Source organism: Chelonus insularis, unplaced genomic scaffold (genome assembly GCF_013357705.1).
Source record: "Chelonus insularis isolate UGA/USDA-ARS -01 unplaced genomic scaffold, ASM1335770v1 contig_116_pilon, whole genome shotgun sequence".
NCBI lineage: Eukaryota > Metazoa > Arthropoda > Insecta > Hymenoptera > Braconidae > Chelonus > Chelonus insularis.
This window is the reverse complement of record NW_023276357.1, coordinates 1,412,759-1,438,466: the sequence shown is the minus strand read 5'-3', so window position 1 is coordinate 1,438,466 and position 25,708 is coordinate 1,412,759. Positions and strand designations below refer to the sequence as shown.

Here is a 25,708-nt window from a genome sequence, read left to right as displayed (position 1 = left end):
TGATGAATTTTCATAATTTAAAGAATCTCTATTGAAATACAATTGACCTAAATCTCAATTTAACTTGGACATTTATTAATCGTGACAGGTTGTACCTCTTGAAAATCGTGTGAGTTGGAATAATTTAGACTTATTTTGCATACATGTTTGCCACTTGGAAGATTGTGGAATTTTAAATTTATGAATTCGGATTATTCAATAATTTATTTATAAATTCAGATTGTGAAAATGAATTTAATTTTCAAACTATCATGGAATATTTTTTTATACAAACATATTTTATGGCAAATATTGGAACAAAGTTAGCTTAAAAAGGAAAATATTGTTTCTTCTATTGCTTGGCATATAATTTCTCTTTTTAAAATAAGAAAAATAAATACCTTACAATTATTTTAAAAACAGTAATTTTTTTTTTATGTATTCGTAATGGATGTTTTAACCCAATTAATTTGGTGGTAGCAAATTAAAAGTATACCGGTATTTGGAATCGGATAATAAAAATTTTTTGCTATCCCTAGGGAAGAGGGGGGAGGGAGATAAACAATAAAAACCCTCCTCATCGAAATATTTTCGAATTTATAGTAGATAGGAATAAATGATTCGATAATTGAAAAAAAAAAAATATACATTAAAACTCAATTAATATCTACAATATTTTTTAAATTATTGGTTATTTAATAAAATGATATATCAATTTTGATAAAATGCCTTTCATTATTTTAATTGAGTTAATTATTAATCAATCAATAGAGACAATATTCAATTAAAGCAGATAAAAAATAAAAATTCATCAACTATTGTAATAAATGTAATATTGATTCTCCAGTAATATAAATTGAAACTGCTTTTATGATTTAAATAGTTGAACTTTTTTAAAAAAAAAAAAAAAAAATATTTCAATATTACTGTTTCTATTCTGTATAACTATCAATTTTTTCTGGTTTTTATTTCAAATGCTTTTTACATAAAAATTTCGTTGGGAAATAAAAAACATTCCAGCTATTAAATGACAATGAATAAAAGTTTGAGACACAAGAGAGTGCAGACAATCTTAGCAATATAACAAATGTTGCACTTTATAGGCTCTGTGCAACAAGTGTATATATATATACATATATGTACGGATTTAGGAAGAAAAGTGTTCTGTTTTCTGCAGGGAATAAAATGGTTATTGCTGGATATTACCATGAGATTGAAATCACAACCCTGGAAAAATATTTCGTTGTATCCTACATTTTTCTTCTTATATTTATATTCTTTTCCCTTCATTTCAAGAACTACACAAGAATATTTCTCGGAAAATTGCTTTAAATTAACCGAAATAGAAAACCGAATATTTCATGTAAAAAGGAGTGTACTACACAGATAAAAATAATATAAATATTTCTATGTGTTTTTTAATAATAAAATATATGGGTTACATACTCTATTACTACGTCCAAAAATCGATGATAGATATTTTCTCATATGATAATAAAGAATCGATAGGGAAGTCATTATCAAAAAGATCCAATACCGTTTAATTCCTAATCACATAAATCTGATTAGAATTTAATCAATTGGATTATTCCCATTTTTAACGATAAATTCAATTATTGTTCATTTTTTACATTGTTTATAACAAATTAAAATTGGTAGAAATAATATTAAATTGTTATAAGTCATATAAGTCATTGACAAACAATATTTCATCAATATTGACCACTTTTTTCAAATTATTCTTATCATATAATAAGTAAAGTTAATTCTCAATTCTGTTCAACATTAAACACGTGTAGGTATGTTTACTGTAACACAAAAAAAATCTGACATACGTACGTACGCATATACGTACGTACATCCCTTTTTAAACCCTCTTAATGGTAGATTAAAGATTAGAAACAAAAAATCCCCAGTTAAAAATAAACTTGTAAGTAATCCAAACTTTACAGCACCACTTTTTTCAATACTTTTCAATCAAATTTGATGCTTAAAGTTTTCCAATGTTTGTCAGTAGCCATAAAAAGGGTAGACTTACACCAATATTATTTTTATTAACAAAGAATCATATCATAAGACTCAATCCTAGTTGGTTAGATAAGCCTCCTAAGAAGAAGACGAAGAAGAAGAAGGAGCATCAATAACTCAAGATAAAAAAGAAATAATATCTACCTCAGAACTAGTGGTACTATCAGCGCTGTCAGTCGTCGTAGCAGAGGATAGGGGTGACCGAGAGCTCCTTTGTACCCAGCGATCTCTGATGATGGCTACCCCTGTAACCACTGCTATTTTACTTGCGGTACTGTTGCTGGTAGCTTTATCGCCACCGCCACCGGCGCTTCCACCGCCGCATGCTCGCTCCAGAACATCCCCAAATACTTCCGACAACTTGTCCGGCACTTTGACGAGTGCGTCCAATATCACTGTTTATGTCCAAGTGCTCGTAAAAGTACTTTGAGTTTTTAGGGATAATTATTCTTCTAATTATTGCAATAGAATATAATGACTTTGATAAGTAGCTTACAAAGTACTTCAATTGCCTCTAAATACTTGACTTGTCAACTTATCAACGATATTTATAAGCGTATTAGTTTATTGGAAAAATATATATATATATGTACAAATACTTTTGGAAATATTGTTAGCAATTAAGTGTATGATTGTCGGGTTTCTTTCTTTTCTTTACTCTCTTTAATTCACTGGAAGTTTTATGTTATAATTTTTATTGATTTGATTATCACGACGTTGGTATGAATTTGAAAGAATAACTTTGAAAATAAGATGAATAAAACAAGTGTGTTTGATGTTTTGATTTTAGTTTGATGAATTTTTCAGAAGAATTATTTCTTCTTATTTGATTCTCCTCACTGGTTATTCTCATAAAAACTATACTTTTCTTTTATTTTAAAAATTTATAAATTAGGCACTAATTATTATTCTTATCTGTCTGCTGAATTGATCGTTGATTTATTGAATTGGATAATTCACTTGTTAAATCACTTCTCTATTCATTTCAACAACGTTATTCTTCGTTTTATTTCAATGACCTACGTGCGCTTTGTTTGGAGTTGGAATTTGATTGTTTTACAGATGAAATAAAATGCTTCAAGTCTTGGAAGACTAGAAGTGCGCTTTTATTCTATAGTGTTCTCGTCCGTTTTGACCCGACACATCAGCACGATTATCACACGACAGCCGGGAAGACCAGAAAACAGCGAATCGTGGAGCGAATGAAGAAGGGGGAAGGCTTTCGCGTGTTGCCAGTGAGTCGACGCAGAACTAGCGAGGGTGGTGGCTAGGTGGTGAGACAAGTTTTCTGTTTCAGGTGAGAGTGAGAGATCTATGCGTGCGTCGCAACAGGTTACACTCTCTCCAACTGCGTATGTTCCTGGGATTCATGTCAAGAACAACCACAGGTACCTTCTCTCTTTATCGACTGTTATCGACTCCTTGGCTATCTATTATATTCTTCAGATATTTTTTTTTTTTTCCTCTTCATGCTGACATTAAGTTGTTTAATTGTGCTGATATGAACTCGTGATGATGCAACGATGGAAAACAAAGTAGGGTAATTAAAGATATTGCGTATCTTTGATTTTATTATTGTTTCAGCCTCTTTATGCTCTACTTTAGTAAAATTAAGATGAGTTAATTTGTGATGAATATACATTGCAAAAAAAAAAAATTAACTATGGATAAGTAGTATTTTCTTTTACTGATAAAATTAAAATTTTGAATAGTCGCAATAATAATCATTTTTGGAATTAACATGATGATATTTTTATAGATTCAGTTCTGATGTATGGAGAAAACTTTATAGTAATTTTTAGTAATCAATTTACAGTAAAATTTACTAGCAAAAAAAAAAATTAAAAATTACTAGGTTGTTTTTTGTAAAAATAACTGAAAAATTCTAGTTGGTAAAAATGACCAAAATAAAAAATTTTTACTAAAAAAAAATCAATACAAAAATTTTTCTATATAGTTATTGATTTTTATTTTTTTGTCTATGAAAATAATTATTTAATGAATTTTATTATTAATTTACTAACAATAAGAATTGTAGGGGAGTTAACTCACTTCCGAATCCTAAACAAATAAGAAATTCTTTATTGTTATTAAGATTCATCAATCATAGATAGCATTAAAAAATTGATGAATGTCTGAACAAAATTGGATGATTCTACTTAATGTCAGAATGAATTTTATTTTTTTTTTTATTCCATGGTAATATATTCAATAAACTACTATTTAACTTTCAAACAAACTCATCATCTACTTTCAACTTAATTGAAATTCATTGAAAATTTTTTAAGTAGAATAACCAAGCTTCGGTCAGACGCATTATGATTTTCAATAAATTTGTTATTGTTTGTTAAAGTTTAAATGTTCCACTTCTTTTTAATAATTTGAAATATTTGTTTTATTTATAATAAAAAAATATTTCTTCATTTATTGATGAAAAGAAGAACTTGATACAGACTATTATTCTGTAATTTTAATAGAAATTCATGAAAAAATATTAAAAGGAAAGAGAAAAAGCTATTTCATAATTGTTCAGCATGTATAAACATATTTCTAGATAATCGGATTAAATTCTTATTATGACTCCAACCTTTCTGTTGTTGTTATTACAGACAATAGTATACACATGAAGATGAGATATGAAATTAAAAAAAAAAAAAAATAATGCAAAAATAATTCTTTTAAATATATACAAAACGTCATGTAATAATGTCATGATATATTATCCATTATCGTTGAAATCATTTTTTTTCTTCAGGATTTAAAGATATTAAAATTTTTTTCAGACATAAAACTATTTTTTCATTCTTCCCTCTTTTATATCTACGTCTTACATAAACTCTCTAAATGCCATAACATCTTTAGAAATAAAAAATAAAAGCCTTGAAGGGTAAAAAACAAGAATAAATGATTGAAGACTATTTTCAAAAATACAAAAAAAAAAAATCTCTTTTATCTTTTTCTCTTAAAATTCGTTAAATAAAAGATGTCTATGGTTTCATAAATATTTAATAATAAATCAAAAATAATAAAACAAAAAGTAAGAATTTAACAATACTTTTAAAAAAAAAAAAAAAAAGTTTAAAATGTAATAAAAGAAGAATGTGCTTTTCTGTGGTCTTTTAGTTGTTACTCAACGATAAACAAGTGCAAAAGTAATATTGAAGAAGTAGTGTAAAGTGATGTGATGTCAGACATAAAGTATGTTGGTCGACATTGCTCAAACACTAAGTGATGTATCAATTTCGAACACAATTGAGTTATTATGTGTCATATCGTATGTAATATTTATTACATAGGAACAAAATGTATTCTCATGTAAATATGTTCATATAATTTCATCTTGCAAGCAGTGATATTATCCTTTACATTCTTTAATCTTGTTACTCTTTGGCAGCAGGTACTCTTGAAAGCCTTAATAGCTATCGCTTATTGTAGAGTGCTGTATTGATCCTGATACCAGATTCTATATTCCCTCGCGGCGACACGGGAACACACCTCTCGTCCTCCCTATCTTTCTCACTCCCTTCACCCTCCCACCTCTAAACCTTTCCCTTTTACCTTCCCTTGTCCTCTCCGCCGTTCCGCTTTCGATTCTTTACTTTCTTTTCCCATAATCCACCCTTTATCCTCCTTTACCACATGACCATTTCTTCGCACTTCATATATGTTATACCAATGAACACATAAAAATTCAACCCCCCTTCAATGAACATAAAAAAACCTTTATTCAATGTAACATCTTTCAGTCAAATTTTTATTCAATTTTATTTCTCAAAATATTCCACCTGTGTCCCTATTCAATACGCCAATCACGTTAGTCTAGTCTCGAAAATTTAAAATTATTCTGGGATAAATATTTTATTTTGACCTTCGTACTCAATTATTGGACCTTAAGTTAGCATAACTATTATCAATAGTTTCCATTTCGATAGATATAATTATATACCAGTAATTAATTAAATAAACAATTAGCCAAAGAATATGAATATCTAATCTTACCTAATATATCTCTAGTTCATACAGTAGTTAACAACTACCATTATAACTTTCTTGGAAAAAAAATTGAAACTACTTTATCGACTGTCTAGTAATGTCAGTATTTATTTTACCGATGGAGGAGTACGAAAGTGGTATGATCAGATGGTTGCTGTTATCATTCTAAGGTTATTTTTTATTTTATTCTGATAACATACCTGTGGTTGGATGGTGTAGTAGTTGGGTTTGGTTTTTTTCCAACAGTCGAGAACAGTAGAGGCAACTGGTGGGCTGTGTGAATGATGATGACTCCGACTGATATTATAGTACTCCTTGGATGAGGCTTTCAATGGTGGATCAGGCCAACGGTCGAGAGTATTCCAATACTTGTCAAGATATTTAGCAGTATAGTAGCGGTATACAACAATTGTAACCGCTACAACTAAAGCTAGCCCTGTACCTGCTGCTGCACCAAGTACAGCGGCAGAAACCATTTCCCCCGTTTTAAATGGATTTTGTAACACCGAACCGATGTGATGTCCTGCAAACAAAGGTAATCAATGATCGATTAATATTAATGAAGATATTTAAATATTAATATGTGATTTATTATTAAGATTTATTTATATATTTATTATTTCTAGAAACTGACCTTTCATCAATGATGAAGATAAGGTTCATGAATTTTTTATATGCATGTCATAACATCATTATTTCTGGTTGATTTATATTCACACAATTGGAAACAACAGTCGAAAAAGAAGTAAAAAGAGAAACAGTACAGAAGAAAGATGATCAATAATACTTAGAGCTTGGTCTCTCAGGGTAACTTTTGATATGGAAAAAAAAAAAGATGAGTGTAGCTCAAGACCTTATAGAGAAGACGTATTCAATACCACTCTGAGTGTGATTCTATTTCCCTAGAGGCAAAACTATTTTACGTGAGTTATGTCAAGTAAAATTACTTGCTTTGATGTTCATACTTTTATACTATTCGACTACTCATATTTATAGATATCATTACCCCTCGAAGGAAGTTAGATAAAGAAAAGGAGGATAATTGCTGTTTTGGTTTAATACTGGTGATGGCAAGGGTTAATTGCTTTGCAATTAACTAAGTTGAGTCGGAAATGTTATTTATGGTTTATCATTTTTAGAGGTATAATAAGTAGTTTGACATATTGATGTTTTTTTTTTTTTAATTTCAAACAATACTAAATAATAATTGATAAACTTAAAATGTTGGAATTAATATCATTAATGTACTGGTCATTTATATTTTACCTCATTTAAGTTTAGACTTACTGAAACTATATTTATTTAATTATTTTCAATCGCTCTGAATGAATTATAGATAAAATGTCTGAAATAATAACAGAATTTTTTTCTAATTTTTGTGCAAACTCGGAATGCACAAATGCTACAAGTTTTAATGGAAAGCATAAGATAAATTGGATTTGATTAGCAGAATTAATCTTGTAAAACTAACTGAACATCTCGAATTTCAAACGAAGCTCTTTTTATTTGCATAATACAACTCCAAGATATTTACTTACCCTAATTCATTGATGGCTGTAATTTATTGTCACTGTTTTATAAATCCAGGTACTTATACATGTATTTTGATCATCAATTGATTTACATTCTATCGTTTTCAATTTAAATGAGCATACTAAAGTATATCAAAGACACTCCATTTAAAGATTTCTTTTTCAAGGGTTCAGAGGCAAAGTCCTTGACATAGACAGGTCTTATGATATTTTTTTTATCAAAAATCCAAGAAAGCAGTGATACTATCAGCTTTTTGACGCTTGCCATTTTTATCAATGTTCATCAAGATATAATAAGTAATTTTATTACCAACACTTGGATAAAAGTGATGAGAATTATATAATAAGTCAATGTGATAGAAGAAAAATTGCTAGGAAAATAATGGTGATGCTAATTATTCAACTTTAAATCGATATAAATTAATATAATTGTATTCAAACTGATGTTATTGTATTTTTCTGCGACAGAAAGCAAAAACAAGATTTATTTGTGATCCATTTAATGGGTAAAAAGTGTTAGAAATAAGTAGTTAGTCACTTGAAAAAGCTGTTTTCAAAAGCTATTTAAACTTTAGACATAACATGTGATAATATTTAATCAGTTAAAGTGTTCCTTTCTTGACACAAAAGAAGATTCAAGCAAACTAACTATTAAATTCTGTAATTTATTGAAGAAATTTATTCTCATTTGCGCTATCAAACAAAAACAATTATTGATTTTTTTTTCTTCAATGTAGATATATTTTAACATACTTTTTTTTTAATTTCTCTGCTTGATGATTTAGGGGAACAATAAGATTAAATACACTACAATAAATGGAAAAACGAGGTGCTTCACGTAAGAAGGAGTGGGTATTTAGAGGTAAAACAGACGTTTCTGTTTTTAGAGAAAATTAGTGAAATCGAATTACCTCAGTGGGAGATAAATCCATGTGTAACGAAATGGAAAATCTCTTGGATTGGAGAAAAACAAGTGAATGTATGTCTGTATAAAAAAAAAAGTGTAATAAAAATTCATAGAAGGGAAAATATTGAATGGAAATTTACGGCAAATTGTATATAAAATGCATTACAAAAATGGCATATATTCACCTCACTTGCTTTGATACGACCATGGAGATTAAATAATAATTTGTAACAAAAGAGCAACAAGAAAATATAAACCTGCATCTGATAAGACTGTCTTGTCAAAGCAATCATGTAAATGACATATTTTATACACTTAAATAATTTTAAGAATTTATTGGACTTGACATTGAAAATGTAACTGTCTGTTCTGGTTATCATTTAGATTTGAAAGTGAATAGAAATATATAAATGTAGATATTGAAACAAAATTAAAATAATGGTAAAATTACTCTAGACAATATCACAAGTTATATAAAACAACTTCTGGAGGTCTTAAGTTTCTTTAATGAAAATCCAAACCATTTATGAATCCAAGTTAATTATTAAATAAATAAATATCCATTTAATAATCAAATATTATTTACTTACACTTTGAATGTTACAATATATTTTTGTCAACAAAGAAAAAGATGTATTTGATTTTCAAATTGAAAACATGAAGTCTAGCTAATTTTATCTATTTTCTTTTAGATTGAAGTTAAATGTAATGGGTTCAAAGTACAGACTTTATCAATTGAATGTTCTTTTCATAATTCTCTTTGAGAAGCTTCAAGTAATCTCAACTCTCCTCTTACGAGTAGTACACCTAGTTATTGAAGTAAGACGTTTTCATTTACAAATGAGAAAAATGTTTCCACAATTTTATTATGACCAAAAAAACAAGGAAAAAAATTATCTTTCATTAAAATTAGAGTTATTAATAATTAATTATAAACATGACATATTAACTATCAGTGTTTATAATTATTATAATAATTTTTTACTAAATAAAATATTTTTTATTCTGTGAGATTTTTTTTTGCAGGGTATCTTGGTCTTTGTATAGAGAGAATAAATTATATAAAGAAGATAATGATTCAAAATGACGTAATGAAAACTCCTAGATATTTATATTCTTACTCCAATCATCAGTTCAGATTGATTTCAAAAATATCTCGTCAGAAATGTCTTCAGCTTGATTCAAGTATCTCATTAGCAATAATAAAGCAGTTAATTGATCTTTCATTAAATATATCTAATGTAAAAATAATAATTTTCAGTGTAATTAAGTAACTTGTTCAATAAATTGCACTTTCTAGGACGAAAGATTAATTATCTGGAAGAGTATTAATGAAGTTTATATATCATGTAAGTATTATATAGAACTCATTAGTATTCATAAACTACACAGATCAATATTTCAGCTTATTAATTGATGTATTTCAAATACTGAAAAATATATCATGATAGAAAAAAAACCATTGTTTTATTGAATGCACAATTCTGAATTGAACATACCATCATTTTCACTGGTACGAACAAAAAAGTACTAATGAATGATTGGTTTTTATCAGAAATTGGTACTGTCAATCAATGGTATGAAGAAATAAGAGTGGAAAAAAGAGAAATTTGATAAAATATTTAATGAAAGTGACTGTGTAAAACTATCAATAGTTTTATGAATATAAAAATGAAGAGTGATGATTGGCTAAGTCTTTAAGAAGCTTAAACTACCAGAAGAAAAAGCACAAAAAACAGTTAAATTCATCCAGCTAATGATTTTAGATGGTTTCATTAGAATTAGATCCTAATGAGCAGAAAGATTGCAGTAATAACAGTTTCTGGAAACAGTTGGCAGGTACAAGCTATCACACAAGTTCCATGAAAATTTGAGAGTAATAAAAAAAGTACCACAATTATTGAGGTAAGTTATTTTTATAAAATAAATCAGTGGATCCTTATTGTATTTTAGTGTTATATCAAGCTCAGTACGAAAATTTAATAAGAAGACATTGATTCATTTTAAATAGGCATAAAAATCCAATGCTAGGGTTGAACTGAACATTAATCTGTTTCCAGATGTGCAGTTTTGTTTCAATTAGTTTTGAAAAACTGGAAAATTACAATCATCCTGGTGTACAGTTCCTGTTCAACCTTTTTAATTGGCTGGTACATACAATTGTGAAAGTTTTCATTATCAAATTTCCACTGATTCTACAGCTTTCCATTACAATTGTAAAGAATGAATTTCCACTGGGAAATAACGCATTCCCACTGCTTCATTTAAAGGAAGTATGATAAAAACATCTGAGTACAGTTTTAAACCTTGAAAAGGACAACTGATGAAAGGTACATGATCAATTATACATATTGATTTGGTTTCTTATTTGATGAAAGTTAAAACAACAAATATTTCACATAATAGAATAGACTTACATAAAAATCAAAGAATATATTTTTCCTTAATAGTTCACTTTTTCCAATACTTCTATATATCCATTTATGATCCCATTAAATTGTATGTTTATCCATTTTGTAATATGATTCTGTTCATAATTATAACTTCGACCTCATCACGCAAGATATATCAATAAATGAGTAATGAAAAATCTAATCACAATAAAAATATAAAAACGCATTATTTTGACTACTTTTATATTAAACTTTAATATTTATAGGTAACAATTATTTTAAATGATCATTTTTTGTTTGCATCATTATATTTTCACGCCCTAAATAAGCACAGTAATTTTATCTAATTTAAAAGCCAAGCTTAAGCGTTACAGAACTAAATTAAAAAAATTATTAAGTTATTCTGCATGAAAATAACGTTTATGCTTTCATTATATGCTGTAGAGTACTTTCATGAGTTTCTTTTGCATTTTGTATGTTTATAAATCTTATGCAATCTACTCTTACATTATTATCACTTTCTTCCTAAGTGATGAGTCACAACACTGTGAAGTTAAAAATATGGTTTTAACTTAACACTCTTCGGTAGTAAATGTGTAGATATATTCATTCAGCAATTTCTTTTATTTACCTTTAGAATTACTGTGTTTATGAGGTCTGATATTTGAACCTATTAATTAATTTTCCTTCCCACTGTTTGAGAGAATGAGTTTCTTTTTAATAATTCCAATACAGACATTAACTAACAATTTTTTTTTTGCTTGATATTAAATAAAATCCAATAAAAATTATTTTACATAAGTCAGAGGTTTTATTTTAATGAATTCTCAAATTTTATTAGAATGATTTGAAATTATAATTTGAGAAAAGTAAGTTGATTTAAATCTAATATTGTTTGTTGGAGTAAACTTTTTATGCAAAAATATGAAAATAAATTTTTTTCATTGATTTATTGATTTTAAAATAGAAATTTTGATGTAAAAATATATTATTCGATATATATTTTGTCTTGATGGAGTAATTCAGATTGTTATTGAACAAAATTGATCACCATATTCGACTATGATAGAATGTCAATGACAGATGACATATTGGATCTCAGGATAAGCAACTCAGAGGCTATTAGCATTTAGGTTTCTTCATTATTCAATGAGGACATGTATTTTTTATTAATTAAAATTGTACATAAATAAAATGTAAAAATTGTAAATAAGATCAGCTAATTGCTAATAGACTCTTGTCCTATTTGCAGCTTTTAATTCATTACTTCTTCATTGAATTGATCTAGTTTTCATTTTCAAAGTCTAAATATTTTAACTTACTACACTAATAAAAATCACAAATTTTATTTTTCATTTAGAAAAAATAAATAAGAAAATAAAAGTAAAGCAGTCGACTAAATAAGATCTACATATGAGTTTAAGAAAAAATATAATATTTTCAGAAGTTAGATGACAGAGATGTTGGCAAAATGACAAGCAGTTCTAGATGAGGTGTGAGCAAAGATGACTGATACTATTTTTTTCAATAAAAGTTTTCTTTTTTTGTAATTTATCTTAATATCTACTTAAATAACACTTATTTCATTTCTTTATCCACTATTGACAAGCTTCCCAACCTACATATACCTTTTTTATAATCAAAAAATCATAAATATTACATTTCACAGACGTTTTCATTATTCAACACTTCAAGCAATTGAATTTTTTTTTTTATAAAAATGATTGTTGATTAAAAATTCTTTGTTAAAAAAAAAGTTAAAAGTGGATTGAATTTTTTTTTAAGCTAACCCCACTCACTATTTGCATCACAATGTTTCTTATAATATATTCCACTTTGTATCTGTTCCTTTTAATTTTTTTTTGCCCATTAATTTCCCATAAAACATAAAAAAAAACTCATCTCAATAAATAAACAAACGTACATTTATGTATTTTGAGTTTTATGAATAATATTATATATTTAAGATTTGAAATGAGTTTAATCAGAACTATGTATAAGTGTGTTTATAGCAGCACTAATATGTTTTATAGATTAAAGTATTAATTTTCATTCAATAATGAGCTTACAATCATTTTTTAAAAAAAAGATATTATTGTAATATGGATTAAAATTTGTTTTCACATGAATTTGGAGTTTTTTAATACAAAATATTTTTTCAAGATAATTTTAAGAAAGAGATAATTTTTTTGAAACTATCAAACTCATTAGTCATACAATAAAATAAATACCCATAGAAAAATGACTAATAATTGAAATAAAAAATATTTAATTGAATTGAATGTTAATTAATTTTCAGAGTATTTCATTTCTATCAATTTTGTTAATTCATATTTATTAAAAGCATTTTTTTTTTTTCAAAAGATACCTAAACATAAAATTTGTTATTATTACATATAGATCAGCAATAAATGTCCAGCTGTGCAATTGACTTCAGAAAACAGAAATAATCCTCGTTCAATTCATTTTTATTTCTTATTTCCTATTGATTATTTAATTATAGTCCAATCTACAGATCTTTCTATTGGCTATTTTTATATCATTGAGTTTAATACTCTTCAAAAACTTATCAACTTCATTTCATTTTTTCATTACACTCCAATACCAATTGTTTCTTTTTACTCAAGTCTAGAATCAAGTAATTTTATCCATTCAATATCTAGAAAAAAAAATCCACTGTCCTCTTTTTTTTAAAAAAAATAAAAATTAATTTCTCCGGAAATAGAAAATTAATTCAATGATAAATAATAATAGGGTAGAAAATTTTTATATCCAAAGGAACTGACATTATGACTTACAGTTGATTAGAGGAACTTGATTAAATTGATCAGGGGTTGCCAATGGAATGTCAAACTCATTCAATCCCACGAGACTTTGCACGTCTGATGAGAAAGCCAGATGAAAGCATGGATGCTGATAACATATCCCTTTCATTCTCTTCTATCAACATCTTCTTATTCATATGTTGAGTAGGATTATCAATTTTTTGTTCTTTTTCATCAGTTTTTCAAAATTTTTCAGCGACTTTCCATTACTTTTCCACCATTTGTTGAAGAAAAAAAAATATAAATGTGTAATAATCAGTATGCCAGTAAACGTTGGAGATAAGATTTTTCTTAAAGTCGTCTGGAATAAATAAGATGAGCAAAAAATATTCATTCTTGAATTTTCTGTTGATATGTTAAAGGTGAATCACTTGTGTAATAAATACTTTTCTTCTTTTATAGGAATTCTTTTTGATTATAGTCGTTTGAACTTTAGATATCTGTGTTGGATTATTCTAAAGATTTTCAAAATCAATAGAATGACTTCTTGCAATCAATTTATTTCCTGTGATAATGAAGAGCGATATAAATAAATGTTGGATTTATGTTATGATAAAATTCATATCCGTTCAATCACGTAATTTGAATTTATATTAATCCTTGTATGTATATTGAATAATTATGAAACAGTGAGTGAGAAACTGTTGATGAGTTATCCAATGTTTACATCATAATAATGGTTTTTTGAAGTATTAATATATCATCACATGTTTCAATTATATATTTGTCCTTGTAAAGACATGTACTGCTAATAGCTGGTTCTAATTTATTTCAAAATTAAACATCGATATGATAAATAATACTATGTTCAACATTGAATTAATTTTTGAGCAAGTCCTGGTCCAGAACTTGAGTAAAAAATTGATCGAGTTGGATAATGTAAGGATTAGATTGTAATGTGATAAAGGTTATTAAACTTGAAGTGAAAATAAGTGCTTAAGATTAATAAAAATTACTTTAAGCTTATTGAATTGTACTTTTGAAGAGAAATATTCACCTTGATCTGAATAACCTTCATTACATTTAAAACTAGTCCTTGGTTTACTTGCAATATTAAATAATTTTTACTCAACAGTTTTTTAAAATGAAGTAAAATTGAAAAGTATTTGAAACTGAGTACATGTAACAAGCAGTGAGGGTTTACGAGAATTATTGATCCAATTATTCTTCAACATTAAGGTAACATATTCAATCTTGGTTGTCTAAAATTTGGTATTTATATTTTTGATAACAGCTGCAGGTATTCAATATATAAATATAATTTATCTCATTTATTATTTCTGCAAAAGTGACAATAATAAATGATCTCAAACCACTTTTTTACTTATCATCACTTCAACACTGAATGCATTCGCAGATTCCATTTATTTGTGAACACATTACGACCCACCAAAAGAGGTTCCAGTACTCAGGTTAGATCCCATCATACATAACACAATCTACAAGTCCAAAAGGTTTGAAATCCTTTTTATACTCCTCACCGTAATTTCCATAGCTCAGATTTCTTCTAAACTTTTGTTCTTCATTTTTTTTTTCAGATAATTTATGTCCCCTTCACTGATAAGAAGTAACTTTTTCATAAAAATTATAAAGTATCAACTTTTTTATTATATTTTTATCTTCTATACTCACAAGAAAGCTTCTTACTTAATTTAACAAGCACAAAAGAATTGATCTGATTTTTATTTTTAAATATATTAAAAATATTGCTGAGGAATACTCTTAATAGGAAATTTATTTGTTGACATTGATATCTGATAGATATTTTCAGGTGTAAAAATAAAAATAGAGTTTGTCCAGTACTTTCCGATTATTTAATAGTTGAACAAATATTTTTGCAATAATAGTATCAATAAAAAAATCCTTGGAACCACTTTTAGAAAAAGCTTTAAAAGTTTCCAAACGATACAAAAAAAAAAATAACATCTAAAATAGAATCAACGTCTTAAGATGTTCTTAAATATATATTATTTTTATTCAATTTGTAAAGAAAAAATATATTAATGATATCATCTTTCGATACAAAGATAATTAAATTTTGTTTGGGACAAATGTTTTAAAATAATATTTCCAAGATTAAATAAATGATGATTCTATGTCATCTACCTGTAGCTGACGACATAAACTCAAGAGTTAATAAATAGCCTGCTGATGATTTATGCAACCTTGAATCTTCATTTATAAAAGCTTCATCATTTTTTTTGACTTGACTGAGATAAACATCTACACGTGTATGCATTTTATCAACCATAAATAGAATTTTATGATAAATATCAGACATGGATTAGCATAAATTCATCAACTTGATCTTTTGAACTTTACAACTTTTATATAGCAAGTTTTATTTGCTACAACTCCAAGATAATACTCTGTTCAAATGAAGTAGTGAAAATCAGTAACTATTTACTCTTCGGTAGAACTTTTTTCCATGTTATTTTTAAAGAGTGAATTAGCATTTTGTTTTTGTCTGAAAAAGCTATTTGATTCAACAACTTATGAATAATCAAGTCATTCTCTTTTCCCAACATCAACATGTAGAGGTTGGTTAATGAATTAGTTTAGTTTAATATTATTTGTGAAAGGTACGAATTTGAGTCAGCTCTAAATAACTTGTAAAGTAAAGCAATGTTCAGCTATCAATAAAATTAATGAGTTGATTTAATCAAGTAATCAATTTTCTAGGGAAGTACTTTAGGGTTTTATTTCATCCAGAGTCTAATGGACTTAGTGTGGCTAAGCTCAAAGTGCAACCAGTGCACTTTATTATAACCCTAGGATTAAGACGTCCACCTTGGTCACACGATAAAATCCAATACCATCAAGACGTTAAAGTATTAAGAAACATTTTTTAAAGTAAAACTCAGTGGGATTTTTAATTACTAATTTCACCAATTATTTTAACAAGATAAATTAGCTATTAATATTGTTTATAATGATATTAAATTATTAAAAATAATTATTTTGTTTGAAAGTATTTAGAAATATGTATAATACTATTCAAAACACAATTATCATAGCAAAAGAAAACCGTCATATCAACTCTCGTTACGAAAGTCTTGTTTATTTGATGTGCTTAAAATTCAGCTATTCAACTTCCCTGATTTACAAACTTTTCTTGTTATTTATTCTTTAGAACAAGTTTTGACTGTAATAACATATCATTTCACAAGGTTTTTATGAAACTACAACTAGTAATCTTTAATAATTCCATTGTAGTTATCTAATAAAGATAAAATTGGAATGTATGCAATCATCATAACATAAAAATAACAACATTGTACATCAAAAGAATTCAAAAATTGAACATTCAATGTTATCAACCATTTTATATTATTGTTATAATTTTATTGTTTCCTCTGAATCAATGTATCAAAATTAATTGGTGATAAAATTACTATGACATCATTAAAAAAAATTAATTTTTATTTTTTGCTTCAACTCTGTTCATCAGCACAGAACATAATATTTTTAAAAAATATTTTTCTATCATTAAATAGTAGAAGTGAGTCTTGTGGCTTGTTAATTGTTAATTAACTAAAATAGTATTATATTTTAATTAAAAAAAAATTTGATATTATTTTCAAAAAGAGTAGAAAATTAGCTTTAAAGATCTAAGTTTATTATTTGTAGCATAAGAGTTCATAATGTAATATAATTTCTACTGCATTGCTAATTTTTAAAGACATCAAGATTTTTTACATTACTTAGATTTAATGTAAGAAATAGTTGATAATTGATTAGAAGACACAATAGGTTATTATATTTTAAAGAATTTTTTAAAATAGGTATATAAAATTATTTTTATTAAAATGTTAAATATTGGGTTGACAAGAAAATAGTAGAGCACTTAGAACAGCTTTTAATTTTATTATTTATTTAATAGTCTGCAAATTTCAATCTCCAATGCAGTCACCATGTCCATCAATGACTTGTATCTGCCTTGAGGGCAGAGATATAGTGGTAGCATCATGATACTCTGTATTCTAGAATATTTAAATTATAAAAGTGTTTCACTATTTCTTTGCCAACCCAATATGTTGTAAAAATGCTAGAAAATATTACATATTTGAATACGACAATTGCATTTGCATGTAATCCATCTGGAATATTATCTTTGTACATATTCAAAGTTTTTACTTACAATCAGTATAATAAATGAACAACTTTATTCTCATGTGAAATTATTATTCAAGATTTCTAAAATCAAAGTAGACTTTGAATTGTTAGATACCAATTTGTTTAATTAACTCACCATCACCTCTATCAGAACTAGTGATTTTCACTTCAAAAACCTCGTTCTCATTATTTACTAGAAATCTGTTTGCCTGATTTTATTCCAATCCAACTAAAGTTCAAATTACAATGAGACATATTGAAAAAGAGGTTTCGAATTCAATCCATTTGCAAGATATGCAAAAAAAGTCATTACGAACATTCAAAAAGAGCTTAAAGAGCTATAAATGTTAGAAGAAAAGTTCTAAAAATAGTTTAAACAATAGGAATACTTTGAAGAAAAAAACTTTGAAAAATACATCAAGAAAAAACTTTAAGCTCATCTCCCCAAGGTCAAATAGAACACACAACTTGTTTACATTTCTTTAATAATTCCTTTTTCAAGTTTTTTCCTTGGATGAATTTTGCACAGGTATTGGAATAGCAATAATGAAAGTAGTATATATAAATAAACAGGGAAACCAGAATCTAGAAAACTGAGCTCTTTAGTAGAGAAGTAATTCAATCTTCTATTGTCCAAGTCTTAGGTATGATGATGATGATGATGATGGACAGCATACATTACTCTTGCTTTTTTTCCATCAATAATCTATAAATATAAATCCTATCCTTCTATCGAACTTCTTTAGCAACATAGACATAAAAATAACCGAGATTGTGATGAATTTATTTAAATATCAGACAGCTAGACAGCAAAAAATATGAAATTATTATTGAATATTTTCTAGTAGTTAATCAAGTGGTTAAATGATGGTGGAAGTTTTAAATAATGCTTTCCAGAGCTTCATTTCATGCTTATCGATCATCACCTTGTCAAGTGCACTGATAAGCTTTAATCGATATTCTCGATTTAACAATATATGCTAGAATCACCTTGATCTCGAGGTTTAGTGATAAACATCAGTTTTTACACGTTTTCTTCATCGTCTGCTAATACTAGGATTACTTGGTTCAATGTATCAGACAGTTTTTTTTTTTTGGGGAAATATTTTCTCATCTCACCAGCATGTGAGTGATATTGAAAAGAACAAGAGCGTGAATTACAGTTACAAATGACTCGTAAAGTAAGACAAGAGCAACTTTATGGACAAAAAAATATAATAAATTATTGTTAAAGTCTAATATGATTTTTTTTTTATTATGTCTAGATAGTAGTAAAAATGACAACTTACTTCTTACTCCAGATTAATTGATGTAACTATTTTTCACGTTAAAAAAACAAAAATAAATTTCTTTAATGAGTACTTGACTTTTTTAAACAGTAAAAAGTTTTGTAAATGTAAATAGATACACTTATCAACGAGTAGCGTTTTATCAAGCGCGTCATAAAATTCAAACATCAATAAATTTATTCGTTTATTCCTGGTCACGAAACTAGAAGATTTAAGTTTGAAGATAATACCTGAATCTCAAGATAATCAATGGAATTATTTTATTTTAACTACTGTTTGTTTGAAAAAAATAACGTGACATATGGATGGTTATATTGAAATGAGATAAGTTTACAGGCGACTATTCGAAGTGAAACGCGGCCTGACGACTGATCCTCAGAGGCTCAACAACGACCACCACACAGCGTCGATGGGGGTGCGTGGGTATCTGAGCAAAGCGCATGGTGGTGGCAAGCGAATTGTAAACGGTAATATGCGCCGCGAAAATACTTGAAATAAAGGAGTAGAAGATCTGTTGAGTTATTAACTTCTTATTGGAAAGTTGTTGTAATGGAGCCAATTTAAAATTGAAGCGATGTTTGACCAAAATATTTGTGTGGACACTTCAAAGTGCATCTAGATCCATTTTTTTTTATCTTTCATTAATACTAATATGAAGTGTGGTTCAAGAGTTCTTTATTCCTCTTATGATTTTACTATACTCCGATTACTTTCCATTCATGTGAAATATTTGTTCTTTTCATTTCACTTTATCCAATAAAAGAATTATTGCACTGGTATAGAATTTTGGTATTAATTCCTAGGAACTTTCGTTCTCTAAAGCTTTGTTAGAATCCGAGCCACAATAATTGAACCTTTGAGTTAGGATGAAATTGTTGGAATATTTATTTTTAATATTACAAAATTTATCAACAAACCATATTGTTTTAAAATCGATGGATAAATAAATCAAAGCATATTATGAAAGACAGATCATCAAAAAACTAATTGGATTGACATTTAGGTCGAGGTTGATATAAACAAACAAAAACCACACGAGAGAATCACCTTCCCAGAGTTCAATTCAAATGGAATAAATTCAGATCTTGGAATTTAAATACACTGTCTGTTGAATTATTTCAAGTATCCTTTCTCAACAAGAATAGATATAATATTAATATGCTGACACCTGCACCAGAAGAAAATGGCCACAAGATGATTTTATAAAAAATTTAAATAAACATCAAGTAGTTATGTCTCATGAAAAGAATGTTATCTGAGTCATTTGGACTTGGGTTAAAAGACTTAGATGATCGGTAAACCTATACCACCTAAGTGGGTTCTAAAACCATGCCTGGTATGTGAAACATGAAACGAAACATTATACTCCTCACTGAAGTCTTATAGCGCTTTTACATGAAAACTTGTGTGATTCTTAGGTTGAACTATAACTAAACTATAGGGAGAGTTTGTATTCGAGCTGCAATAATATAACAATTGGTCACTTGTTCCACTTGTTGCACAACAGGCTATTTCTCTTTACATGTACAAATAGCAATCGATTTGTGGTAAGTATTGTTTTCTATTGACTCACTCCAGAAACTCAAATATCATGATCAGACAACTTATAATTTTACATTCCAATGATTTTGAATCGATAGGATCAAGAGTACCCAAAGTTAAATTAAATTTATAACTAAATAGAGGATCTAGAACTAAATAGAAGATAAATATACTCACATTCGGCCCATCTTTCGTAGATCTAATTAGGCTATTCAGAGTTGTCATAACCCTCATCACATATTTCAGGATCCCTGGAAACACCAAGACTAACCTTGTCGACACTATCACCAGCACTTTCATTTTGAATTAATTTTACACAGACACTTCTAAACTTAATCACATGCTCACTTTCACTTTAAACTAAGTGGCACTTTTAGTTTCATACTTGGTATTAGCACTTGACACTTGTGAATAAAGTTTGCCTGGTGACTCTTGTATGGTAGAAGTCAATCGATACGTGCTAGACGATATCTTCAGTTCCTAGTTTCCCAATACCTTTGGTGCTATTTGAACGTTTTGGACTCCTATGGTGACTAGCAGGCATCTTCTTCTGGTCTTTGTATACAAGATATTCTGAACATGATGTTGCTATTCAGTCATTTCCCACGACTGGGCACCAAGGTTAGTTGTCAAGTACAGTGATGGCCCAGTTGTGATGATAATATCATACTTGGTATCCTAATTGAACCTTGAAAAAAAAATTAAAAACTCCATTATTACTCATTAATATTGTGTTAAAATTAATTGGTTTGTATCAGATTATTTAAGCAAAGATCCAATATAAATAAGATTATTCCTAATGAAATAGTAGAGACTTGAAATTGAAACTTATTTTTATTATTTAATTTATTTTCTGAAGATAAAATTCATTCCTACGCAAAGAAGTTTGTATTCATAAAAAAACTTCAAGAATGTTTCTTCAATGGGAATAAAAAAGAATTGTATTAATGATAAAAATTACCATGCTACCATCAACTGACTTGAAAAAAAGTATTTGCTCATCCAGATCACATTGCAAGAGGTCTTAAATAAATTTAACCAGTCAACTCAACTGTATTTATCTTTTCATCCAATAATATCATGAAAGCTCTAAGATTCATTAAATCGTTTATCTAATACAATAACACAAGAAAGTTTCAATCAAAAGGTTGATGAATTATCGATTAGCATGAATGAACAAGCATAATAAATAGAGCATCAATGTGTCAGAAAAATATTATTGATACATAAACATATTTATCATACCCAAATACTTAAATAACTTTCCAACTTTTTCTGATTGACGAGAAAAACTTATTCACCCTCAAGAAGTATTATTTCTGATGACGTGAATAACTCTCATGTAACAAACTACCACCTGATGCTTCAGCTAAGGTCATTCACCCAATTTTTTTTATTATTAGATAATAGTTTTATAAAAGTTGGGGTAAAGATTAGTTTAATTTTCTTTGGTTAGGACTATATTATTATTAATAAAAAAAAACAATAATAATAATAGGAAAGATTCAGCTTGTTTGTCAAAGAATTTTTCAATGTTGATCTATTCATAAATTTAATAAACCAGGAGGTTGATTTGCTAGCATGTAATTTAAAAAACAGTGACATAAGATAAATAGAAGCTGGATTTTGCAGGTAAGTGAGTTATTTTTTAGAGAATAGTCGTGAAGACGATGTCAGAAGACCTAGAAGACAATAGAATTTATATAACTAAGAGTTTCATAAGTGTAGAAATTTATGACATCTTTCAGATTAGGTGGTAATTTATTTGTATCACCTGGTGTGACTGGAATGATATATAATTTGTAAAATAATTTCTATTTTTTTCGAAAATTGTTGTCATGTTGTTGATAGAATGATTAGTGTTTATGAACTATCTTGAATGACTTTGAATATCAACGAATTTCCAATTTGTCATAGTACATAACCTAAGATTATTTGTAAAGGTTATTTAACATCAACAAAAATATCTCCATTTTTTCCATTCCAACTAATAATTAACAATCGATTGCAGTAATTGAAGAAAACAAACCGTCCCTGTAATTTACTAATATTAAAAGGTAACAATCTATCATGAACAAATAAATAACCATATTATGTATTCAACACAAACATTAATAATTGAAGGTTACTGAAGAATAGAAAATTAAATTATTTCCTTTATTGTTTTAGTGTCAACTTGTTCGTATTGTTCCACAACTTGTAAGGCTTTAGGTCATTCTTTGTCCCTCTGGGGTTGTTGAACTTTGGTTACTCCTATCAATCGGTCATTCACCTGCTCGTTGATGATTTTAGCCTTCCCTTAGAATGTGATAGGAATTATCTTCACTTTTACCTCAACAACCACTTCTGGTAAAATTCCTGAATCATTTTCGGCTACCAAACTCTTCAACCCACTTTTAGGATGGATTATTGATTAATCAGTTGATAGCTGACTGTATTATTGATCGAGCTTAAGAGCAAAGCTTCTTTTAAATTCCAGTTAATTTTTAATCAAAATTAATAATTATTAGCAGGAAATATTGTTCAAAGACTCTCCGATGATTGAACAATAAAAAAAAAACATCTCCATTCATGATGATTATTAGATGTTATCATAATGTGTGTTGATAAGAAGGGAAAGCTTTTTATCTGGAGATACCATAGAAGCTCTAGCTTTCAGATTGTTGTTAGAGCTTTTATCAAACGTTACTAAGTTTGTAATATTCTCCCTTGACAAAGGGACTCAGTCGGACTATTCAAACCCGATATTATAGACCCAGGGCTTCTAATCTTGAATTATGAATAGCATGTACACTCATTTTTTTTTCTTTTTGACAATAAGGCTTCTACATGTAGAATGAGAAATCACTTGAATAATATATTTTTGCAATTGACGTACTTCAAAGTGAGTATCATCATTTTTATTGACTTTTTCTTCATCATAGCTATTTAAATTCAACGCATATATATTTTTTCTGCTGAAAATGGCAAATACACCTCTTCAAACTATTTATATTGAAATGAATGTATATCTTAACAATAAGACTTCTGGTAAATGCATGGTGCTATTTGATTCAAGAATGCTTTTTATAAGTCAAGATATATTGAAAATGTGTCAGTTCAAGTTTGAAAATGAAATAGAAGATAAAAAAAAAAGTAGAAGTATAATAATATCACGTTTAAAAGAAAATTTTTTTATAGTGTTGATAATCATTAGAGATCAGCAAGCTGTGAGTGAAAAAATGTAAGAACTAGGACGAGGCCGATGTCTCTACAGGCGTTACAGGTGGTTGGATTACCATCCTCATGTCGGATGCAACGTTAGAAAGACTGGCAGGGTGAAATTGAAAAAAAAGGGTTCGTTCAATGTAAAAGATTAGAGGTGCTGATGAAAAAAAAGATGATAATGCTATTCTATTTTTAGATCATCCACATTCCAGAGAATCATTTGTAATGGAAAGGAATTGATGAATAATTGTTGTGGATCAGGAAATCCTTTCTTCTATTCCTACTTGCTGGTTTCATTTTTTTTGTTTTTTAGTTCATTTATTTAAATAATTGATGACATTGATAGCATTGGTAGTTGTTGCATTTTTCATGGTTTTGTGGATTTTTTGGAGCCAACATTGAAGTGTATTTTATAGGTTATTGACCAGATATTCTAACTGGGGGATTAAAAGAAATCAAAAATGAAGTATGAAATGTGGTGATTATAAAAAAAAATTTTTTCTTTTAAATAAAAAGGTAGACATCTTGAATATCAATAATCAGAATATTAAGTAAAAGTTCATGGACTTGCATGTAACTTTGTTGATAAATATTTCAACTAGTTTGAGTAGCACAAACAGCAATGACTATTGAAGAAGTATTTTTAATAATAATAATAATTCTGGAGTATTTTATTATTAATTATAATCAATATTTAAATAATAAACATGGTCAATTTATAAAACAACCAATCTTGGAAAAAACTGTGCATCTAAATAACAATTATTATTAAAAAGTTAATAATTGGATTCCATAAACGTATAAACAATTAAATAAATGGTAAATAATATTCAATTATAAAATATTTTTGATAATTTACTCCAGTAAAATCATTTGGAAAAAAAAATATATCAATTTTCCAATTAAACTCAACCAAATCGACATGAAATCATGATAAATACAATTAACCATTTTTAAAAATAAAAACGTCGAGTAAATAACATAGGAAAATTAATAAAAACCACCTACCGATCAATTGATTCTTGACTAAAATAAAAGATTCAGTTTGATAGCCCAGTAATGTTTAGTACATCAAAGTTTATCATCCAGTCTATCTGTACCACCGCTTTCAAAAGAGGTCATGAATTAGCTGCAACGTCAATGACTCCAGCTTTACCCCAACCCCTAGTGTAAGAAATAGAGATCATGACTGATGAATTCGAAAACAGGACAAAAAACCACATTTTTCATTTCACATATTCAATTGATTGAATTTTAGTAAAAATAAGCACAAGATTAGGTTATCTTTCTAAAGTCTCAATTCAAGAAGTCGAAAAGTTTTTAAAGATAATTAAAAAAAAAAGAAATTCCTCTCTTCCCTACTTTACTTCACTTGTTTTTCTCTCTTTTTATCAGATATGTTATATATTCCAACGCGCACGAGGGTGTAGTTCGAGTGGTGCGACACCACTCGGCGGTGGCGCTGAGGCTTTGGTGCTCTCCTGGTCTTCAGTCAGTCTTGCTTGTGATGTGAGCAAGGATTTAGTGAAACCCTGTCCAAGCTTCGTGCACGCGAAATAAAAGAGATTAGACGATTTATGTTTTTTTTTTCTTTCTCTCCTATTCTCTTGCCCATACGTTTGTGCTTGTCAACAAAATTGTAACAAAACTCCGGAATAATAACACTATGTGAAAATGATGTGTAAACATTGGTGTCACCACGCGCGGCATCGGTGAATCGACTTAGCCAACTTGCAAGTGGAGAAGGTCAACCAAAGACCAGACGCCGGATGTAAGTTTAATTAATATGCATACTTTTTATTTAAATAATTAAGTAAAAATAATTTATCAATACTGACAACCAAGTTCAATATTTTTTCATGCTCATACCATGATTATATATTTTTATTTCCAATTA

General features: G+C 27.8%; 2 protein-coding genes across 7 annotated transcripts in view; one reads left to right on the top strand and one right to left on the bottom strand.

The window, feature by feature from the left end:
• Sytbeta (Synaptotagmin beta) overlaps positions 1 to 25,708 on the bottom strand; it is a 71,257-nt gene that overhangs the window by 20,461 nt on the left and 25,088 nt on the right. For 4 of the 6 annotated variants that reach the window (XM_035096223.1, XM_035096215.1, XM_035096210.1 and 1 more), the window contains 2 exons: positions 20,782 to 21,292; positions 6,201 to 6,523 (listed from right to left, as the gene is read on the bottom strand). In XM_035096223.1, the coding sequence (XP_034952114.1) occupies positions 6,201 to 6,476 (276 nt within the window). In that variant the 5' untranslated portion in view covers positions 6,477 to 6,523; positions 20,782 to 21,292. Of the gene's footprint in view, positions 1 to 6,200; positions 6,524 to 6,634; positions 6,722 to 19,062; positions 19,412 to 20,781; positions 21,293 to 25,708 lie in introns of those variants that run through there. The other 2 variants (XM_035096239.1, XM_035096202.1) reach the window with 2 other exon arrangements.
• Positions 25,326 to 25,708, top strand: part of LOC118074740 (uncharacterized) — a 44,786-nt gene continuing 44,403 nt past the window's right edge. The window contains exon 1 of the mRNA XM_035096189.1: positions 25,326 to 25,582. The gene's annotated coding sequence lies outside the window, so the exon portion shown is untranslated. The remainder of the gene's footprint in view (positions 25,583 to 25,708) is intronic.